The sequence below is a fragment of the Pundamilia nyererei genome, unplaced genomic scaffold, assembly GCF_000239375.1.
Source record: "Pundamilia nyererei isolate P.nyererei 1_Seehausen unplaced genomic scaffold, PunNye1.0 scaffold00138, whole genome shotgun sequence".
NCBI classification, from domain to species: Eukaryota; Metazoa; Chordata; class Actinopteri; order Cichliformes; family Cichlidae; genus Pundamilia; species Pundamilia nyererei.
The window spans coordinates 1,207,291-1,227,076 of NW_005187539.1; the positions used below are offsets into that span (position 1 = coordinate 1,207,291).

Consider the following 19,786-nt stretch of genomic DNA (forward strand, 5'->3'; position numbering starts at 1 on the left):
TTTTTTTTGTCTTTGTGTTTCTTTCAGTGTGTGGTACGAGTGTGTTGTATTCGCAGCTTCGGCCACTTCCTGACAAGTCTCCAAGGCAACGTGCTGCACTTTAACCCAGAGGCGGGCATCTTCACCAGCGTTAGTCAGTCCAAACAGGATAATCTGGTGCAGCAGGCCAAGGCCCAGTTTCGCATGGTGATTGACATTTTAGTCATTACACAGTTTAAAATTTTTAAAAAACCTGTGGTGTTGTGTACGTGTTTTTCTATTATGACCTATAAAATAAATATATAATGACCTGGAACCCAACATGTTTTTTGTTTTTGTTTTGTTTTTTTCACATATTGACCCCGTTTTCTTTGTTTGTTTTTGTTTGTCCAGGCTGAAGAGGAGGCTCGTCGAAATCGATTAATGAGGGACATGGCCCAGCTTCGACTACAGGTTTTTATTTTAGTTACTGTCCCCTGACTCTGTGTTGTTATCGCTTTATAACAATCCCTAATACACGGTAAATTGATGACTAATTATGGTATTATAAATATAGTTAATTATAGTTTCTTTACAATTAACAAATCATGAAATGGTGATGTTTACTAATTGGTTAATGATTGGTTTAATTATTAAGTTTTCATTTTAGGTTAAAAAACAACTGTCTGCAAGTGAGAGTATTGCTGCTGCTTATGCATCATAGGACCTGCTCAAAGAGAACGTGTGCGTCTCTAAGAAGTGCTGGATATGAGAACAGCCTCCCTCTTTAGTGATGAAAAAAACACACAAAGTGTTCTGAAAGGTTTACTGCAAAAGAGGGTCAACATAATCAACCAGAGTGTTGATAACCAAGAAAAAAACAGCTGTAATTAACAATAATCCACCATTAACATAAAACATGAGCCTGATTGGCCTGCCAAAGTTAACAAGAAGAAAGGAAGCAACTCCGACCACTCCGCTGCAAATTTCCTGTCTCTGACGTAAACAAACATTAGATCTAAATCTAATAGAAATAAAGTTGTGAAAATATGACCACTGAGTCCATCAGAAAGGACTCTAAATCATACAAAAACAAACTGAAGGCAGGAGAGGCCATGAGAGACAACCTCCTGCTCACGTTTGGTAGCTTCCAGTTTGTAAGGCCAGACCACAGAGCTTAGTGATATACAGGTAACCAACAGGGGGCGGGGGGAGACATGCAGCAATAGTAAATACATTATGTAGTATATCGAATGCCATGTGCACCAGTGTCATCAGAATGTAATTATCTTTTATCAGCTGTGACAAAATGTTCATAAAATTTATTGGAGAAATCTTGAGAAGAGAAAGTTTGCAAGGAGTGACATTGTTTATTATACTACAAGCATCCATCACTGACTACAATACATGTTAAAATAAAATCTACACGCTTCTTAATTTAATTAGAGATCATAACGAGTTGGGTTCCTTTCTTCTGTCCTCTCCTTGCAGTTGGAGGTGTCACAGCTAGAGGGCAGCCTTCAGCAGCCTAAAGCCCAGTCATCCATGTCTCCCTACCTGGTGCCAGACACAGCTGCTCTGTGCCAGCATCTGAACCTCATCCGGCAGCTGGCTGGTAGCGGTTGCTTTATCATCATCATCCCACGAACAGGTCAGTGCACTGTGGCATCTTTTGTCTGGAACAGCGGTACACAGCTGCTGTTTGTACCATTTCCCCACATAGGTGGTGGGGATTAATGGATTTACAGGGATCTTTCTCTTGTTCAGTGATTGTGCTTCATAGGATGACAGAGCAAAATATCAGTCTCAACCTAATCCTTTATAAAAAAATAAGTCTTAAAAGCCTCTCCATAAATTCGCACAATGTTACTCACTGCTAGAATTGGACCCGAGGCCAAGATTATGCAGGAAAAATATCAGGTTGTCTTAACGCTTTCCTTCTCAGATCCCTCGTAGGGGTAATCCTGGTTTCTCTTTTCTGAACTGAACAGTTTGCGTTTTCAGGCTTCTAAAGCAAAAAGGTTGTCAGATGTCGTGTTTACGGGGGAAAGAGTTGAAACCTTTTTTCTGTACCGATAAACAAAGTCTTAAATATTTTCCCTCACCTGCTGTAGGTATTTTCAGTGTTAATTTCCCAGACTTTGTCAGTATCTCAAATGTGATAACAGGCAAATGTAGATTTTAACAAAAACTATTTAACTAAAAATAGTCTAGTCGTCCATTTCTTATGGCTTTAGATTGTTTTCATTTCAGTTATTCTTATTGTTATTATTGGAAATTATTCCTGCATACGGCTGGGAATACAGGAAAGAACTGATCCCTTTTATATTTTGGTATTAATGTAATATTTTTAGTCATAAAATACATATTTAAAACTATATATTGGTGACACCTGCAGAAAATCCTGATTAGCACAAACATGCAAGTTTAAATCGGTTATTAATAAAGTTAATCAAGTCCAAAAGTTGTTAAGAGGAGGATTTTTCATGGCTCAGAAACTGGCCTGTGCTCATAAACACGACTGATCCACATGTTGGTGAAGATGAAGAGTCTGTGTTACCTTACTTAGAAGTCGATGTGTGTTCATGTTTTTCTATAAGCAAACATGTATTTAAGTTTTAGGAAATGAAGCCTCACTTCTTTCTTTCTTCTTCTTTCTTTTTTCTTTCTTTACTAAGTGAGGTTAAACATATTTTCAACACAGTCTTGTTGCTTTTTTTCCCCTTTTGTGGGCGAGTTTGTCACAGATGGAGGCGAGTTTTCATTTCCCCATACAGACTTTGTACAGAAAGGCCACTGTGTGCAACAACATGAAGCAAACCTTTTTCACTTTGTCATTATGGGATGTTGTATGTAGAATTTTGAGGTGATAAATACATAAATTTAGAGCCAGGCTGTAACATGTAACGTAACACAGATTGTGAAAGGAATGAGTGGTGCTGAAACAAACTGATAAACCTATTATCAGTCACCGTGAAAATCAATTTAAGATTTCAAACAACTTCTAAAATCAGTATTTGCTGGTTTGTCTTGTTATTTTTGAGGCTCTTGAACATTACAAGCAATCTTCACTATTTTATAACTTCTTCTAGCCTAAAAAAATTAACTGATTATTAACAGGAAATAGATTCTTTTATAATTATTTGTTGCCCTAAAAAAAAAAAAATACTCACTAGTGGTTATGACAGCTCTGGTTTATTTAGTGTGTACCGAGCTGCTTCCTGACTAATGACACTAGACAGCAGCAGTAGGTCACATGTGCCAGTTTGGGGTGACCCAGTCACTGATTGGTTTGGGTGCATACCTGCATTCCACGTGGAGTAAATCATCTCTGGCCGGCACATTGTTCCCCTGGCACCACCCCCGTGCACTCCCCGTCGCTGTTCACTGACTCGCAGAGAGACAAAATACAACAACAATTAAATGAGCTCAGTTCTAGCTTCATTTATGATTCGCCGTCTGCTCAAAGCGTACGAGTCAGAATCAAGCTCCAGACCTTCTGAGCGCTGGAGTTGCTGTTTGCCCAGGTGTTTAATCTGGACTCCCCTTTTCTTTTAGTGATTGATGGACTTGACAGGTTAAAGAAGGAAAATGCTGGTGCGAGGGATGGAATCCGCTTCCTGGAGTCTGAATTTCGTAAAGGCAACAGGTGGGTTAAGTTGTGAGATGAAACATTTCTCAATAAAAACTCTCTTTAAATCGTATTTCTTTCTTTCTCTGTAGATACATCCGCTGCCAGAAGGAGTCGGGTCGAAGTTTTGAGAGAGATAAGCTGAAGCGGCAGGACATCGAAGCCTGGTGAGCTCTACTTCCCTTCTGCTGACGCCTTATTTGTTCCCGTGAATATGACTTCCAGCTTGACTGACCCAGTTTTCTTGTTTCTAGGCATCTGTACAAGATGGTGGATAGTTGCCGTCAGCTAACAGTCTCCCAGAGCAACGGAGATGAAGATACAGCCGGTATGGTGACCATTCTTACAGGCCATGAAGTAGAGGAGCTTTGCTCTCGGTCAGCAGCGATGAAGGTCAGTAACTCGCTGTATGTTTTATCTCACAGACACGAGCACTCAGGAGCTTTCCCACCTTTAGTTTCTGCTCTTTTGGCTTCAGTGCCGTCTTCACTGCTTCGTGTTCATCACTGTTAAACACGGATCAGTATTTTCCAAGGTACAGCACTGTGCAAAAGTCTTGAGTCACTCCTAATTTTCAAATATTTCTGCTTCAAAGGAGTCGGACTTGGTTGTAATTTTTACCGCTCAGCCATAAAAGGCTATTGTCGTCACCTCTGTGGGCAGGCACGCGGCATTTGTGATTGCGTTAACTCGAGAATGACATAGGAGCTTCAAATTGATACCAAAGGTGTATCTGCTAAAGATCTCGGATGTATTTGAATCTCAGTGAACTCAACCTCAAGTCAGAGGTCAAGTTTTCTGAAAGTCTTGTGAATGCGGTAATTCGAGAAGGAAGTCACCTAAGATTTATACTATAGTTGCATCTGCTACAAATGTCTGGAAAGTTTGACCTCAAAGACACCATCCCACATTCACCTCATCTACCACTGCTAACAGATGGAGCAGAGGTGGTGCAGGAAACAAAGGAAAACCAAAAGCTGAACAAAAAATAGAAAAAGAACATAAAAAATGATAACGTAAAGAAATGCATTAAAAAGTCTGCATCCAGGAAGCCCATAGGATGTTACCTCAGTCTGGGCAATACTAAAATGAGAAGTGAAGGGTTCAGCATATTTGAAGCAAACATTTAGGGGAAAAACTCTGTCTTGCAAGAGTGTGTTTAACTCACTCGGTCTGTGGGTGAAGTTTATTTTTGGTCTGAGAAGGTGACAAGTTTTGTCACCGCTTGCAGACTGTGGACAAGTTCTGCCTACTGAGCTTAAAAATGTACAAATTTGAGAAATACTTTGTTTTTATCTTCGTGCCTCGTTTGTCTCCACCAGGCGGCGATCCAGGCGGCTGGCTCAGCAGGTATGGAGCTGAAGAACATCGTGGAGTTCTACCGTCAGTGGAAGGAGATTGGCTGAGAGGTCAAAAGGGGAGCAGCTGTCGGCGCTGCGAACAGCTGATCGATCACAACACTTGCTCCCTCTCTCTTTCTCCCACTCTTTTGCTCTGTGTGTATCTGCGTCTCCAAAGGCAAAAAAACAACTCAAAAGAAAGCTGGATCGAGGAGTTAAAAAGCTTAGAGGGTTGGAAAAGTGAATAGTGGAGTTAAAAAAAAATGTTTTTTTTAAAAGTAACTAAAAAAAGAGAAAGGCGGGCGAAACGACGCTATAAGAAACAGCAGATCTCCCACTCCTAATCCTAAACATAAAGAGTGACCCCTAGTGGTCGGGGTGAGGAAATGGCGGGATGACGCTACACAATTTTAAGTGCCCCTGGTTCACTCCCTAACCAGGAATACACTGTATATGTTAGCAAACGAGTACATACGTGTTGAGAGAAACGGCGAGCACACAAACACATTCAAGCTGAATCCATATAGATATTTAGAGCAGTGGTTTGGATTTCCGTTCCCTTTTTCCCCTTTCCCTTCAGTCTGTATTTGAGAAGCAGGGTCAAGAATGTGCGAGTCTGGTGGGGCTGTGTTTTTTGTAAAGTCAAGGCTGTATGACGACAGCTTCGAGACAGAGAAAACGTGCTCTGTTCACCTGACGCTCGAGGCTTCCAGCCCTCATCTCGTAGCTCGTCAGCCTCTAGGAAGGGTTGAGGAAGACTTCTCTGCGAGTGGTTTCTTTCCTATGTGGCTTTTTTTGGGGTTTTTGTTTTTCTTTATTTGCAGTGTACTTTTGTGACCAGTGACTTATGTATTGTGCTATCTCATTATGAGAAAAGGAAAAAAAAAACACATGACAGGCGTTGCCCTGTTAAAGGTTTTAATTTGGATTTTATTTTTGTACCCAAATGATGTTGTTTATTTTGCTTTTTCTAAGCTAAATCTGAATGATATATGCAAGAATGTTTAAGGGAAAAGAAAGGGGTTGCTGTCGTGCGTGGATCAAGTAAACAAACCTTCAGTTCTGAAAATTAAAAGGAGCCTAGAATCTATTTATCGAGGTGTAACGTTAGTGTGAGGAGGGTAGCTAGAAGCCGATTGGCCTCATGTTGTAGCTAGTCGTTGTGGAGGCTAAGAAAAGAGAAGGAGCTAGCTGGCTTTTCCCTGAGGAAGGTGGGACCCCTGTAAACTCCTAAAATGTACCCCATCTACATCACCATTTCCATAGTGACTGTCCCATCTTGCACTGTGCAAAAGAAAACCAGTATATGTGTGTGGCCATGCATTGAACAATAAAAAGAAACTCTCAACGATGTTGACCTCTTTCTTCTTATCAGTCCCCTGTGACCCTATGTCACCTTTTGTTTTCACCAGATCACTAGAGTGATAAGTCAAATAGGCGAGAAGCAGAAACCTCGTGACCCGAAACCTGTGAAGACAGCTCTGTCATAAAGGAAGCAGCTGGGAAGGGAGGTTTCTTAAACAGCCTTTTAGATTAAAAAAAAAAAACAGCACAGGGCTGCACTGGGGTTGTGTGGGAGTGGAGCTGTTTTCACATACTTGTGAGACATGAAATACAATCCAGGACTCTGGTTTTAGTTTGGGATACCAGTTCCACGAATTTAAAGGCTTCTTGGAAGCAAAAACCCAGCATACAGGTTTGTGAAACTCAGGATTTTACATGCCTGGAAAGTAACTGTAATATCAGCAGTTGTGAAGGATACAATACTTATATTTTGTTAAAGCTACACAATCATCCACCAGCACCTGTTTCCTCAATTAACTTCCTTTACAGATGGTGGTTTAAAAAACACTTTGATTAACTGTTTTGTTTTAAAGAGAAGCCAAATTGTCTCTAGGAAAATGACTTTTTATTCAATTTATGAGCACTCTGATAGGTCAACAGTTTGTGTCACCAGTTTCAAACCTTATTTAACACCATATTATGTTAATTTTTATAAATTATGCCCCCTTTTTTTTTATTGAATTATAAAGCAGAATGATTTAAAGTATGGCTTCAGAGTGGCTACCCTACGAGGTGTGGTGTCCTCCTTTTTTCAGTCAGATTCACCCGTTGCTCGTGATGTCTGGGGCAGGTTCAAACCTGAACATGGTATGCAAGTTTTGCTGTTGTTGACACTTTGATTTGCACCAAAGCAGGTGATGTGGAATCACTGCTATCCATGAAGTGTAACTGACTTTGTATTGTGCTGTGATGTTCCCATGATTTGTTGAGCAGTGTAGATAAAACTCCAGCTGCAACATAAAAGTGTGATATACAGTGAATCAATAGTTAAGATCTTTAGGTACTTTGACAATATTTTGATGCTAAAGCTTTTGGACTTGAGTAGGAGTCTGACTTTAACACAAAGACTCAAATTCCAGATCTAAAATCCCTGCAGCGAACCTGAGTGACCCAAACCTTCTCAACTCTGCAAATCTATCCAAGGCCTCTCTCAAACTAGGTCTCCATGTGCCATTCGTTCTCTTCTTTCTTCCATCTCTTGTGTTCTTCTCTGTCCCAGGCCCAGTGCCCACCACTGACCGAGCACACAGAATAACCAATCCCCTGGCAGCAGAGCCAGTGCCACCCCAGCAGCAGGCGGCTGGCATCGGTGTTGGCCCATTTATTTTGCTGGGTAAGGGGGTTGGGAAACTTCGCTGACCCGAATCAATCCTCTTTCTGAGAGCTCATGAAGCTGTGAAGCTGCAGGGACTTTGGAGTGGAAGGACCGGGCTGCAGGGACAGGATGAACGGTTTAAACATACGCAAAACTTGTTAGATTTACCCCCCCTTAGTTAAAAGCATCTGTAATCTGTGTGAGAAATGTCCATGCAGGGGTCTGTGCTCGCTTTGGGGAAATGTCTCGCCTGCTTGGAGTTTATGCGTAAGTAACTTCTCTGTGGTTGAAATCTACATGTGCGCCTATCACCGCTTTCGTGCATTTGTTTGTTTGTTTGTAGTTTAGCAGTATGCCTCATTGTTTCATACTGTCACTGTAAATGTTTCCCTCTCTGTCGGTGTTTCCGGAGCTCGTGTCCTCTGTTGTTGTCTCCCGACCGTGAAAAACAAGGTTTCTTTTCTTCTCCACATCCAGCCCGAGGGGTGGGATTCCAACACTAGGGGATCCGGCAGTGTTTTTATTTTGTTAGTGCAGGAATGTGCAGAGGGAAAGGGAGACAAGTAGAGGAGGGGTCGTGTTTGATACAACAGGAACGAAACCGAATGGGGCATTTTGATGGAAATGGAAGTTTTTCTTTCCTGCCCCCAAAATGTTTCTTCTCTTGTTTTCACCGGAATCACCCAAGAGCGGACACACGAAGCTGGGGGGTTAGACCAGAGTGCTGCTCATAAGCTCGGCGACGATCTCTCCTCATAGAAGGGACTCCCGCCCGACTCGGTGCATCTCTTTCTAGGAACTGTGTAATGATTCTGTGCACCCACTCCCCTTCCTCCCGTAAAGTGAAACTGGAGGGTTTTCCTCTTAAGTCGCAACTCCTTATAGGAATTTGCGGGGAGGAACCGTACAAATGTGCTGTGTCGCAATGTTCAGGCCATACACGTGTTTGCGCTGCGCATCCTGCATCAGGCTTTGTTTACGCGCGTTCGCGCCTGCGTGCTCTTGCTTAGCGTTTTTTATGTACTTACAATAATAACAGGAGAGTCTGTAAAGCTGCTTCTGATTAACAGTTTGCACAGTAACGCGATGCGTTTCTCACATGCACTCAAATGTGGTTTTAAGGTACTTTTACTTTTAGTATTTGTAATTTCAGGCAGTGAAAAAAGAAGCTATCTCTACACCCGAGTTAAAATTACTTCACATTTTACATGTAAAACATGATCGTAAACCTTTAAGCAAAGATGCAACACATCATTAACATATTCATGAAAGTAAACTGTCCGGTTCTTGTGCTTATCAGCACTTTTTCCGTTACTTTTTATGCGTTTGGCTGATAATCCTCTTATCTTGAATGGAGCACTTGTGTCATTTTTTTTCATTGAATTCAAGTATCAGCAACTCATTAGTGATGTGCTTGATATCATTTGAATGATTACTGACAAAGTAAAACTAAACTAAATATTCTTAATATGTTTTTCATTTTTAATGAATTATTTAATGCTAATGTTTGAGCCCTAAAACGTTCAAACTTGAACTTGAGACAATACCAAAGAGACAAACTTGATGATCTCATTCAGGGAGGAGGAACATGTGCAGCTGGGGGTCACTGCACATGTGCTGGAGAGTTTTATAACTAATGTTGCATTAAAGGGGGCGGGGCCAACCCTTCAGTTTTTTGTCTTTCTTTCTTTCTTTCTGGTGAATATGCAAGGCTATTTTAAGAATGTATGGTAATGTGCTTTACAGATGGATTTGATGTGGGTGTTTTTCATTTGTTGGATATATTTTGACAAAACGTTACAGCAAAGGCAGTGTTTTTTTCAGCAGCCTTAAAATATCAATGACATATTTTGGCAAGTATGTCATTCATATGTAGTACTGAGCCCAGTTTCCAACTTGGAATTTAAAATTTTTAGCCAGTAATGATGCAGCAAAGAAATGTCTCAATGCTTCCTAATCTTTCAAACAGCTGCTTTGAATAGTGCAGTGAAATGAAGCGATGCTGTCAGGAAGGCATGCGTGAAACTAAAATGTCCTTTGTGTTTAAAGTCACACAGTTCTGAATTTGGATGAACTCAAACAGGGCGTACGATGGCAGTGAAACTGAATGTGTGTCTGGCGCTGAATAAAACAGGATGTCCTATCTGGTCAAAGCTTAGACAAAAGAGTCTCCCTGCAGGTTCATGAGAAGGCTGACGTAAATAATCATGTGCAAAGTAGAAGTGACAGCAAGTCGCAGGCAACTTGAGTAACTGTAATCCTGAGGAAGTGTCACCGTCCTAGAGGTGCGATTGGTTTTGCTGAGGCGTTACGGAGTGACTTCCAGTATTTGACCAGTATCACAGACATCACTGTGTTTACATCTGTCATGAGACAATCATGGCTTGACGATGCTGTCAGTGAGCGCATCCTCTCCAGAGGATGATTCCTCCTGATTCTGGTGGTTGTCATCTGTTAACGTGCAGCATAATTCCCTCTGACCAAGTAGACTTTTTCATGTACAGGAGATTTTGAAAAATGTTTTAAATTTTACTGACATAAAATTAATATGACACTATTTGATAATAATTTGAGGCCAAAATCTACCTCAAGCATCAAGTGAAAGAATCCAGCAACACAACCTTACTAAGACACAAAAGGAGGATAAACTAAGACATGAGTATTGAAACAAACAAACAAACACTGTCAGTTTAAGCTGCCGAAGATCAACAAAGCAAACAAAGGATAAAATATCACCACTGCCCCCACTGCCAGAGAAACATGGTGCAGTCCAGTTAACAGGTCAGCACTATTTAAATGGGCAGCAACGACCCAGGAGCTGTAATTCAAACACAGCTCGAGTACAGCAGCACTGAAGAAGGTAGCTTAATCTGTGCTTCTCAAAAAGATATGACATGTTATAGAAACAAAATGTTTTAGGGCTATTTCTTTATTTTGTCTATGTATATTTTAAATGTTGTTCTAAAGGAAGGAAGGCCACATTCTGGGTGCAAGGGGCTGCTGGCGTAACTTTTCAGTCATTTTTAATTTTCTTTTTTTTACTGAAAGACAAAAGCAGCAGATCAGTGGAAGTCATCAGGATCACTCCTCTGAGCGGCATGAATGCGTGTACCACATTATGTAACAGTCCATCTCATGGCTGTTTAGACATGTTGGAAAAAACCAAAGAAGTTTTGGCATGGTGGTGTTTGAGGAAGTCTCAAAGTCAGTGAGGACCGCGAGGTTAAAACCTCAAATATATTACAGGTCTGCAGAAACAAACCAAACCAAAGTAGCCTTTGGTCAAAAGTGAGTCATGATCAGATGCTTTTTGTTATTTCATTTACCGAGGTAATGTGATGCTTAATTTCACGATAAAGGGGTTTTTTAACAAAAGAGAAAAAAGCAAATTGGCAGCTACAGTGTTGCTGAAATCTGTCAGATGTTTCTGCAGTCTTCTTGTGGAAACTCACTGAATACTAACCTGAACAGTAAACATGGGGCTAATCCTGCAAGTCATATCTATAAGGGTAGTGAATAAGCCACAAGGGCAACAGACAGTTGAGCAGAGAGAGATCATGTATGTTTTAACAAGCTTTATTTAGGCTGCAAACATTTCACTATAATTCCATATTTTACTGTTAACAGCAAGACACCCATAGCTAATTGATATTTACTACCTGTTATCATCAAACTTCTTATCAATTCAGTTTTAGTGTTTCATGAAATGAGAGCTTAGAAGGAAAGTTATAGACCAATTATTACTCAGTAATTAGGTCAGTATCGCAGTGACTTATATGAAGTAGTTTTAAAATGATTTGCATTTTTTAATAACATCCCTAAGGAATTTTACAGTTGTAATAATCATTTATGAATCTGTTTACAGGTTTTAGATGACCAGCTTTTCAACTTTGACCCCTTTCTGCTTGTGTTTTGTTCTATACTTACCATGCTATCTTTGGAGGCTAGTTAGGTGTAGAAGTTTCAGTCTGGACCGTAGTGGTGGAGCACTGGCCTACTGACTGGTCTTGCACTTGATCCAAATTGTACATCTCCTTAAGAGCTGAGTCATAGTGGTACACTGCTGTGTAGGTCCAAAGGGTTGGGCAGCCCTGGAGCCAAAAACATCTCCAACATAAAGGAGGGAGAGTTAATACCAGGTACAGTGGGGCAAAAAAGTATTTAGTCAGCCACCGATTGTGCAAGTTCCCCCACCTAAAATGATGACAGAGGTCAGTAATTTGCACCAGAGGTACACTTCAACTGTGAGAGACAGAATGTGGAAAAAAATCCATGACTCCACATGGTAGGATTTGTAAAGAATTTATTTGTAAATCAGGGTGGAAAATAAGTATTTGGTCAATAACAAAAATACAACTCAATACTTTGTAACATAACCTTTGTTGGCAATAACAGAGGTCAAACGTTTACTATAGGTCTTTACCAGGTTTGCACACACAGTAGCTGGTATTTTGGCCCATTCCTCCATGCAGATCTTCTCGAGAGCAGTGATGTTTTGGGGCTGTCGCCGAGCAACACGGACTTTCAACTCCCGCCACAGATTTTCTATGGGGTTGAGGTCTGGAGACTGGCTAGGCCACTCCAGGACTTTCAAATGCTTCTTACGGAGCCACTCCTTTGTTGCCCGGGCGGTGTGTTTTGGATCATTGTCATGTTGGAAGACCCAGCCTCGTTTCATCTTCAAAGTTCTCACTGATGGAAGGAGGTTTTGGCTCAAAATCTCACGATACATGGCCCCATTCATTCTGTCCTTAACACGGATCAGTCGTCCTGTCCCCTTGGCAGAAAAACAGCCCCATAGCATGATGTTTCCACCCCCATGCTTCACAGTAGGTATGGTGTTCTTGGGATGCAACTCAGTATTCTTCTTCCTCCAAACACGACCAGTTGAGTTTATACCAAAAAGTTCTACTTTGGTTTCATCTGACCACATGACATTCTCCCAATCCTCTGCTGTATCATCCATGTGCTCTCTGGCAAACTTCAGACGGGCCTGGACATGCACTGGCTTCAGCAGCGGAACACGTCTGGCACTGCGGGATTTGATTCCCTGCCGTTGTAGTGTGTTACTGATGGTGACCTTTGTTACTTTGGTCCCAGCTCTCTGCAGGTCATTCACCAGGTCCCCCCGTGTGGTTCTGGGATCTTTGCTCACCGTTCTCATGATCATTTTGACCCCACGGGATGAGATCTTGCGTGGAGCCCCAGATCGAGGGAGATTATCAGTGGTCTTGTATGTCTTCCATTTTCTGATGATTGCTCCCACAGTTGATTTTTTCACACCAAGCTGCTTGCCTGTTGTAGATTCACTCTTCCCAGTCTGGTGCAGGTCTACAATACTTTTCCTGGTGTCCTTCGAAAGCTCTTTGGTCTTGGCCATGGCGGAGTTTGGAGTCTGACTGTTTGAGGCTGTGGACAGGTGTCTTTTATACAGATGATGAGTTCAAACAGGTGCCATTCATACAGGTAACGAGTGGGGGACAGAAAAGCTTCTTACAGAAGACGTTACAGGTCTGTGAGAGCCAGAGATTTTCCTTGTTTGAGGTGACCAAATACTTATTTTCCACCCTGATTTACGAATAAATTCTTTACAAATCCTACCATGTGGATTCATGGATTTTTTTTTCACATTCTGTCTCTCACAGTTGAAGTGTACCTCTGGTACAAATTACTGACCTCTGTCATCATTTTAAGTGGGGGAACTTGCACAATCGGTGGCTGACTAAATACTTTTTTGCCCCACTGTATGTCAGTAATTATTGTTTGTGCCTGAGGCAACAGCCACTTCTGTGGCTTCATAACGCAGCACATACTGAGCTTAATATAAGCTTACACGAGTTTTAACGAAGTGGAAGTTGTTTTTTTAAGCATTTATGGAAATGGACAAAATTTAGATAATATTAGTCTTACTTAATATGATAAGCCCTCACAAAGCACTATATTTTGGACACAAAGTTTGAGAGAAAAGCTGTGCAGAGGACATGCAAGCTCCCCACAGAAACACTCAAACCCTCGCCCTGCGCCAACTGTGCTAAGTATAGCACCACCGTGCTGCTGGTTGTTTCATAGTATATATCCACAAATATAATCACTTATTAACTTTCATGTTAAAATACTGCACAATCATAAACATCAACAAATGCTTAAAAAGTACTACTTAACAAAAAACCCCAAAACTGCACTTATAAGTCAGTGGTTGAATAAATGTACTGTTTCTTTCCACCACTAGACCCACGTTACTGATTCACAGGACTTTACTCTTTCCCACGGTTACTATTTCCTCTTTACCGTCCTGCCTCCATTAGTTTCTACTTGACTTGACTGGTTTTCATTGAAAGCCATGCCCTAAAGGGTATTCTGCTTAATAGTCTCTTTTTACTGTAGATCATGTTGTATCAAATAATACTAAGAGAAGTGAATGAGGACATAAAATTATCAGTAAAGTTTTTATTGAGCTCATAAATAAAAGCCAACAGTTATTTATCTATTTGTTTGTTTGTTTATTTTGCAAACAGAGGCCTCATCCTCTGCTGGTCATTAGGAGGAATGCAGAAAAGTAAAGTCCATAAATGTGCTAGATTATGAGTTTTACATTCTTTTACTTTTATGACCTCTATGTCATACCTCATACAAAACCAACCATGCACGTAAATAAATAATTGAATAATAGAATGAATTTGTAAATTTCTAGTTTTGTCATATTCAGTCCTTCAAGCCTGAATTCCAAAACTGTTGTAGTCCTTTGTAAAATGTAAATAAAGATGTAATGTAATATTTTGCAAATGTCATAAACACATTTTTTTCCACAGTTCCATTTATAAAACATATCAAATGTTTGCTAAAATGGTAAATTTTCAAAGTATTTACAATTTCAGGAGGGTGGCAACTAAAGGCTGAAAAATGAAGAGAAGTAAAAACAAGCAGGCTGAGGAACATTTTTCTCCTCATTAAATGGGAGTAGGTCGGTAACATGACTGCGTGTATAAAAAGAGCATCTTCGAAGGACAGAGTAGTAAAGATGGGCAGAATCTTCAAATTGTGGAACAATTTCAGACTGAGTAAAATTGTAAGGACTGATTATCTCATCGTCTGCAGTACAAAATGTCATTAAAAGACTAAGAATCTGGAGCCTGTCCCAGCTGCCAGGGGTGAGAGGCAGGGTTCACCCTGGACAGGTTGCTGTTCTGTCACAGAGACAGACAACCACTCACATTCACACCTGTGGGCAATTTACACTAACAAGATAACCTAACCCCACTAACTGCATGTCTTTGGACTGTGGGAGGAAGCTGGAATACCCAGAGAGTTCGTTATCTGTATTTATTTTTTGACGTTTCAGTCCCCATGTATGTAGCAATATAAATACATTTAATATGGAAATGTTTGCTCCCACCTCTCTGGGTAAATATGAGTATATATGCCTCCCTATGTGTACATATACAAATATGTGCAGTAGGGAAACTACCAAATTTGCCATTTTGGGCGCGGTTTACACCAAACCATTGTCACTGTCCATTCAGCAGTAGCGCGCGCTCACAGGGTGGACACACATGGCTCGTGTTGTTGTTACTCCTGCGATCCACGTGAGCACGAAGCGGCGCTTCCTACTGGCTCGCGTGGGAGAAGAGAAAAGGAGGCTGTGTGGAGACCTTGCACAGTGAAGCCGAGGTACGGGAAAGTGAAGACACCCAGCCCTGGTTGTCGCCCACAGGAAGACTTCAGCGTTATTACGCGGATTGAAGGAGAGGAATCCCTCCCCATGCCCGAGGGTCGCGGTACGTCTGCGCATTTAGAATATTTGTGTTACACACACACTAAGATTTCATTCTCTGTTTTTGGTCTCGCTGTCCGTCGCTGAAAAGTTGAAGTTTTGCAGCTGTGACTCTTTACAGCAGAGACTGTTGTTTGTCTGCAGCTGGAAGTCCAGCATCTAGACCGTTTTTCTTTTTCCTCCAGCTTGTGTTAGGGTAGGAATTCTTGGAATGTCGCGTTTAGGAAATTGGGAAGAAAAAGAGGAGAAAACAGAGAACACACGTTGTTGAAGAACGGAGACAGTTATTATGAGAATTAGCTGCATGTGACCAACATGTTTTCCCGAACCGTTTCCCTGGAGATGTGTTCAGGCGAATACTCCTGCAGTGTTTTTCCAGCATGGATTTTTCCACATTGTAAGAACTTGCCAGAAGAGCGAAACTTTTTTCCCCCCCACGACGATTCAAAGAACTTATGTTTCTTGCCAAAAACAACTTAAAAAAAAAAAGAATAATAACATAATAGAAAAATAATTAAATAAAGGTTTAAGTTTAAGCTTCACGAATGTTAGGAGTTGTGGCCTTTTGTGTTTTAATAAAAGAAAACCAGATTAAGCAAATGAATAAATAAATTTGATCAGAAAATATAAATGTTTCTAGAATAATTGTTGCCTACCTTTAAAAACAAACAAGTTATTTAGTTTTGGTTTTGGCATTGCTAGTCTTCCCTACAGTGGAAAATCAAAACATAAAAGTGTCTTTGACAAAATGATTGTTGCTTTTTTACTTTGTCTTGGAGCCTTTTATTAGCATTTTTATTAAGTTTTTTTTTTTATTTCGACACTGTATGTCCTCCAAATACGACTATGCGAAGAGTAACTGTGTTTTGTGTTTTTAACAAAAATGAATTGGTCAGAAATATTAGAGGAATTCTGCTGTCTTTTGGATTTAACAATAGTTTTTGTGCAGCAAAATATGTGTGTGTTGCACAAAATGAGAAGTCTGACACCTGAGCAGGTATTTGCAGGCTTTTTCCCAGGTTCGTTGTTTAGTTTAGACATATTCATTGTTTTTGGCAGTTGCTGCCTTATCTCAGTTTGGAGTCAAGCCGGTCCTGTTTTCTTTTGTATCATGTCAGCTGGTTTCCATTTGATACTGCATTCCCTGGCTGACTCTTCTATTAGATTGTGCCAAGTATTCAGAACTGGGTAGTTCAATGGTCCACTTGAATCAATAATGCAATAGAAATGAAAGAACTGATAGTGATTTAGTGTTTTGATCTGGCACAGGAAGTCAAATCAACATGTTTCATAACAGTGCGCAGTCCTTATGTGGCATGTAATCTGTTACCAGAAAAGGCGTGACGAAGTAGGAACACCTAGGAGAAGCATTGCAGCGTGACTTCAACCAGAGGGAAGTTACAAAACGTATCACATGATCGAGTGAGTGGACGTTCTGTCTGCAGGGTTATCCCATTATGTTTCAAAGTAACCTCAAATACTGAGTCAGGGTTGCGTAGTTCATATGTAACCGATAAACACAATCATTTGTTTTTATGTTTCAGTTTCTTGTTTTTTTCCACTTAAAGCATTTTTGGATTATTAACAAGAAGCCTGCTTACCTTGTATCTAAAAAGCATTTAAATCTCAGTCATAATCTTGAGTCACAGAGCAGACGCCCTCTGCCTTGGATGCTGATGGGGACATTAATGTTCTCCAGTCGTCTTGCAGGTGAGCATGAAGCTTTCAGGCATCAAGCATGATTGAAGCCACATATTTGAGCTCACTTTTCCACGTAATGTGCAGTACAGACTATAGTCAAGCTTCCAGGAATTAGTGCATTTTTTCTTTCCTCCATCGTGTCTTCAGCATTACATCATTATATGCTGGATGCTCGGAATCAAAAGCCAGTTCCAGTTTTGTTTTAGAGTCACATTCCTGAGAAATGATCACTTCCTTTTATGTTTTTTGGACAATTTCTTTTGCAAAGAATGATGTCAGAATTATTGCAGTAGAGCATCTCCCCACCTGTATAAATTTTATATTATCTTAGAAGACTACTTGTAAGCAGAATCAATAATGGCACTAAATAAGAGTACAGTCTTGTCAGCATCCATACTTATCACTGACACTCATGGGACACAGCTTGGTAGTGTTTGGTGCTATAAAAGCATCCACATTTAGTGTGTGGGTACTTAGTTTTGCTTGTGGTCATTCATTGTTCTATGAAAGTGGTGAAAGATGTCCAAGATAACGTCTTCAGATTGTTTCTTTTAATCCCATAGAAAGCCAAAAACCCTGACAGAGTGGAGAGACGACTTCCTCTGAACAGAATACCTCTGACAAATAAACTGAATAAGTTAGCTTAGGCTTTAAGAAATGTCACATATTCAAAAATAATATTGTGTTTTCTGGGGTGAATGCTTTTCTAATATATTATTTTCAAATCGTGGGTTCTATATGAACCAAAGCTGAAAACATTTAGCTCCTATACAAACCAAAGCTGAGGCTTTAGTTTGCTCTAAATCGTCCATTTGAGGCAGTTTATGCCATGGCGAGGTGTCCGTCCACAATAGAGAAGAATTGTTCCCAGAGTATTGGCCAGATTTTTAGAGAAACATGCACCCAGACATCATTAATGGGTGTTCACGAAATTGCAGTCAAGGTCATATTTGCCAGTTTGCAGGCAGAAAGCCTGTGAATAGAGATGGATTGTGAGCTGAATGAGCTATTGTGTCATTGACATTCTGGTTTCTGCTCCCCAGTATGATCATCTCTGGCATACTGCCGTGGCTGTAAGCACAGAAGCCCCGCCCACCTGGTATTCGAACTTTAATTTTGAAGGTCCGCCAATGAGAAGAAAAGTTGGCTTAACAATAGCTTTTATCTGAGTGGGTGAGAGAATGAAATGCAAACAAAAACTTTATGAATTGAACATGTTAAATATACTGTACAAAATGATGTATTTATAATAAATGTCATAGGTACAGATGCGGCACTAAATAAGAGCACTCTGACATAAAAGTGTCAGTGTGCTCTTATGACCAGTTAAATGTTTCAAGTGTTACAAAAGAACACAAGAAAATGCTCAACTGAATTCTTTGGTCTCTTCCAAATAAATAAGCTAGTCATTAATACAAAATCAGTTCTAAATAAAAAAGCCGTCTTCGCACTATATCCTTTATTTTGCGCAGATTCAAGCTGTCTTAATTCAAGTGGGCAGTCAGCCTCATATGGATCAGATGTGTGACTTAACCAACAAGCAGATATGGTAGTGAAGCGTGACCCAGCTGTTCAGCTGTCTCTCTCCACTCCATGTATAGCTAGGAAAGTGCCGTCTGTGGAGTTGATAATGAGGGTCAATTACTTTAATGAGCCACTTAAAGTCGACATTTTCGACTCTGCTTTACTGGCATCGTGTCTTGCCACAGTATATCCTGCCTTTGTGGAAACTTTGATGCAGTGTGGAGTGCGGGCTGCTCAGCTTCTTTGCCAGGCTTCAAACAGCCAAAATATCCCCACACTGCTGAATTCCTCTGACCCTTCTTTTCAACACCTCAACTTTTGATCCTCGGGCTGTGTGAGTCAGAGCATCGTGTTTGGTGACACTGTCACTCCAGTTTTTATTTACACTTCCTGCTGTCATTTTGTCTTTTGTGTCGTTCACACTCCTAACATGCTGGTGTCTGTGGCTGCAGCAGCTCAAATATTAGCACAGGCGCTCCTCCTACGCTGTATGTGTCGGCCTAACCCGATGTGGCTTTACCGCTATCCCAACAACATGATCGTTCTGGCACAGCACAATTCTCAATGAGTTCAGTCAACTTCATAATGACAACATTGTCTCATATATCTATAAAATTATTTTAGGTTAAATATTTAGTTAATGTGACACAATCAGACTTTGCATGTGCTGAGGAACAGTTGAGTTTTCCTAACTTGAAAAACTGGTTCCCTGCTCATTAGTTTTCTCATGGGTCGAACGCAAACAGGCGGTTGTAGCCTGTGCGGGCCTGTCCTCTTCGGTGGATGCTTGGAGGATGAAAATCATCACAGCAGACTGCATTACTCATAAAATATGTAATTGTTAATATAAATGGGAATGGTTGATGGTCCAATAACCGACGGCAAGCCCTCTGAAAGGTTTACTGCATGTGTTCTGTTGGGTTGTCGTCTTCTGTCCTGGACGTGTTTGAGCAGAGCCTGAAGATGCTGACAAACACTGTCACGCGTGCAGCGTAGAGTGCACGTGCATAACTTTGTGGGAAGTGTGCAGTCTGACACCTCAGGCCAATGAAAATGCCTGAGCAAGGTTTATCACAATTCACAATTCTGGAAAGAAAGTGTGGGTGCCTTTAGCGCTCACAGACAAGCACATGTAAACACCTCGCGTGTAGTGGACAGGGTGACAGTTTGGGAGATATTCTTACTGATATTTTCACAGGATT

The 19,786-nt window shown here is 40.8% G+C and overlaps 2 protein-coding genes across 3 annotated transcripts in view; both read left to right on the top strand.

Annotated features, from left to right (window-relative positions):
- The window catches only part of smg5 (SMG5 nonsense mediated mRNA decay factor), a 21,412-nt gene extending 15,132 nt beyond the window's left edge, over positions 1-6,280 (top strand). Inside the window, exons 16-22 of the mRNA XM_005744056.1 lie at positions 28-186; positions 373-432; positions 1,450-1,609; positions 3,517-3,607; positions 3,682-3,756; positions 3,844-3,982; positions 4,912-6,280. Coding sequence (XP_005744113.1) covers positions 28-186; positions 373-432; positions 1,450-1,609; positions 3,517-3,607; positions 3,682-3,756; positions 3,844-3,982; positions 4,912-4,995 — 768 coding nt within the window. The 3' untranslated portion in view covers positions 4,996-6,280. The remainder of the gene's footprint in view (positions 1-27; positions 187-372; positions 433-1,449; positions 1,610-3,516; positions 3,608-3,681; positions 3,757-3,843; positions 3,983-4,911) is intronic.
- Positions 6,281-7,606: 1,326 nt separating this feature from the next.
- paqr6 (progestin and adipoQ receptor family member VI) overlaps positions 7,607-19,786 on the top strand; it is a 28,517-nt gene continuing 16,337 nt past the window's right edge. Inside the window, exon 1 of one of the 2 annotated variants that reach the window (XM_005744058.2) lies at positions 7,607-7,855. In XM_005744058.2, the coding sequence (XP_005744115.1) occupies positions 7,795-7,855 (61 nt within the window). In that variant the 5' untranslated portion in view covers positions 7,607-7,794. Of the gene's footprint in view, positions 7,856-15,119; positions 15,364-19,786 lie in introns of those variants that run through there. The other variant, XM_005744059.1, reaches the window with a different exon arrangement.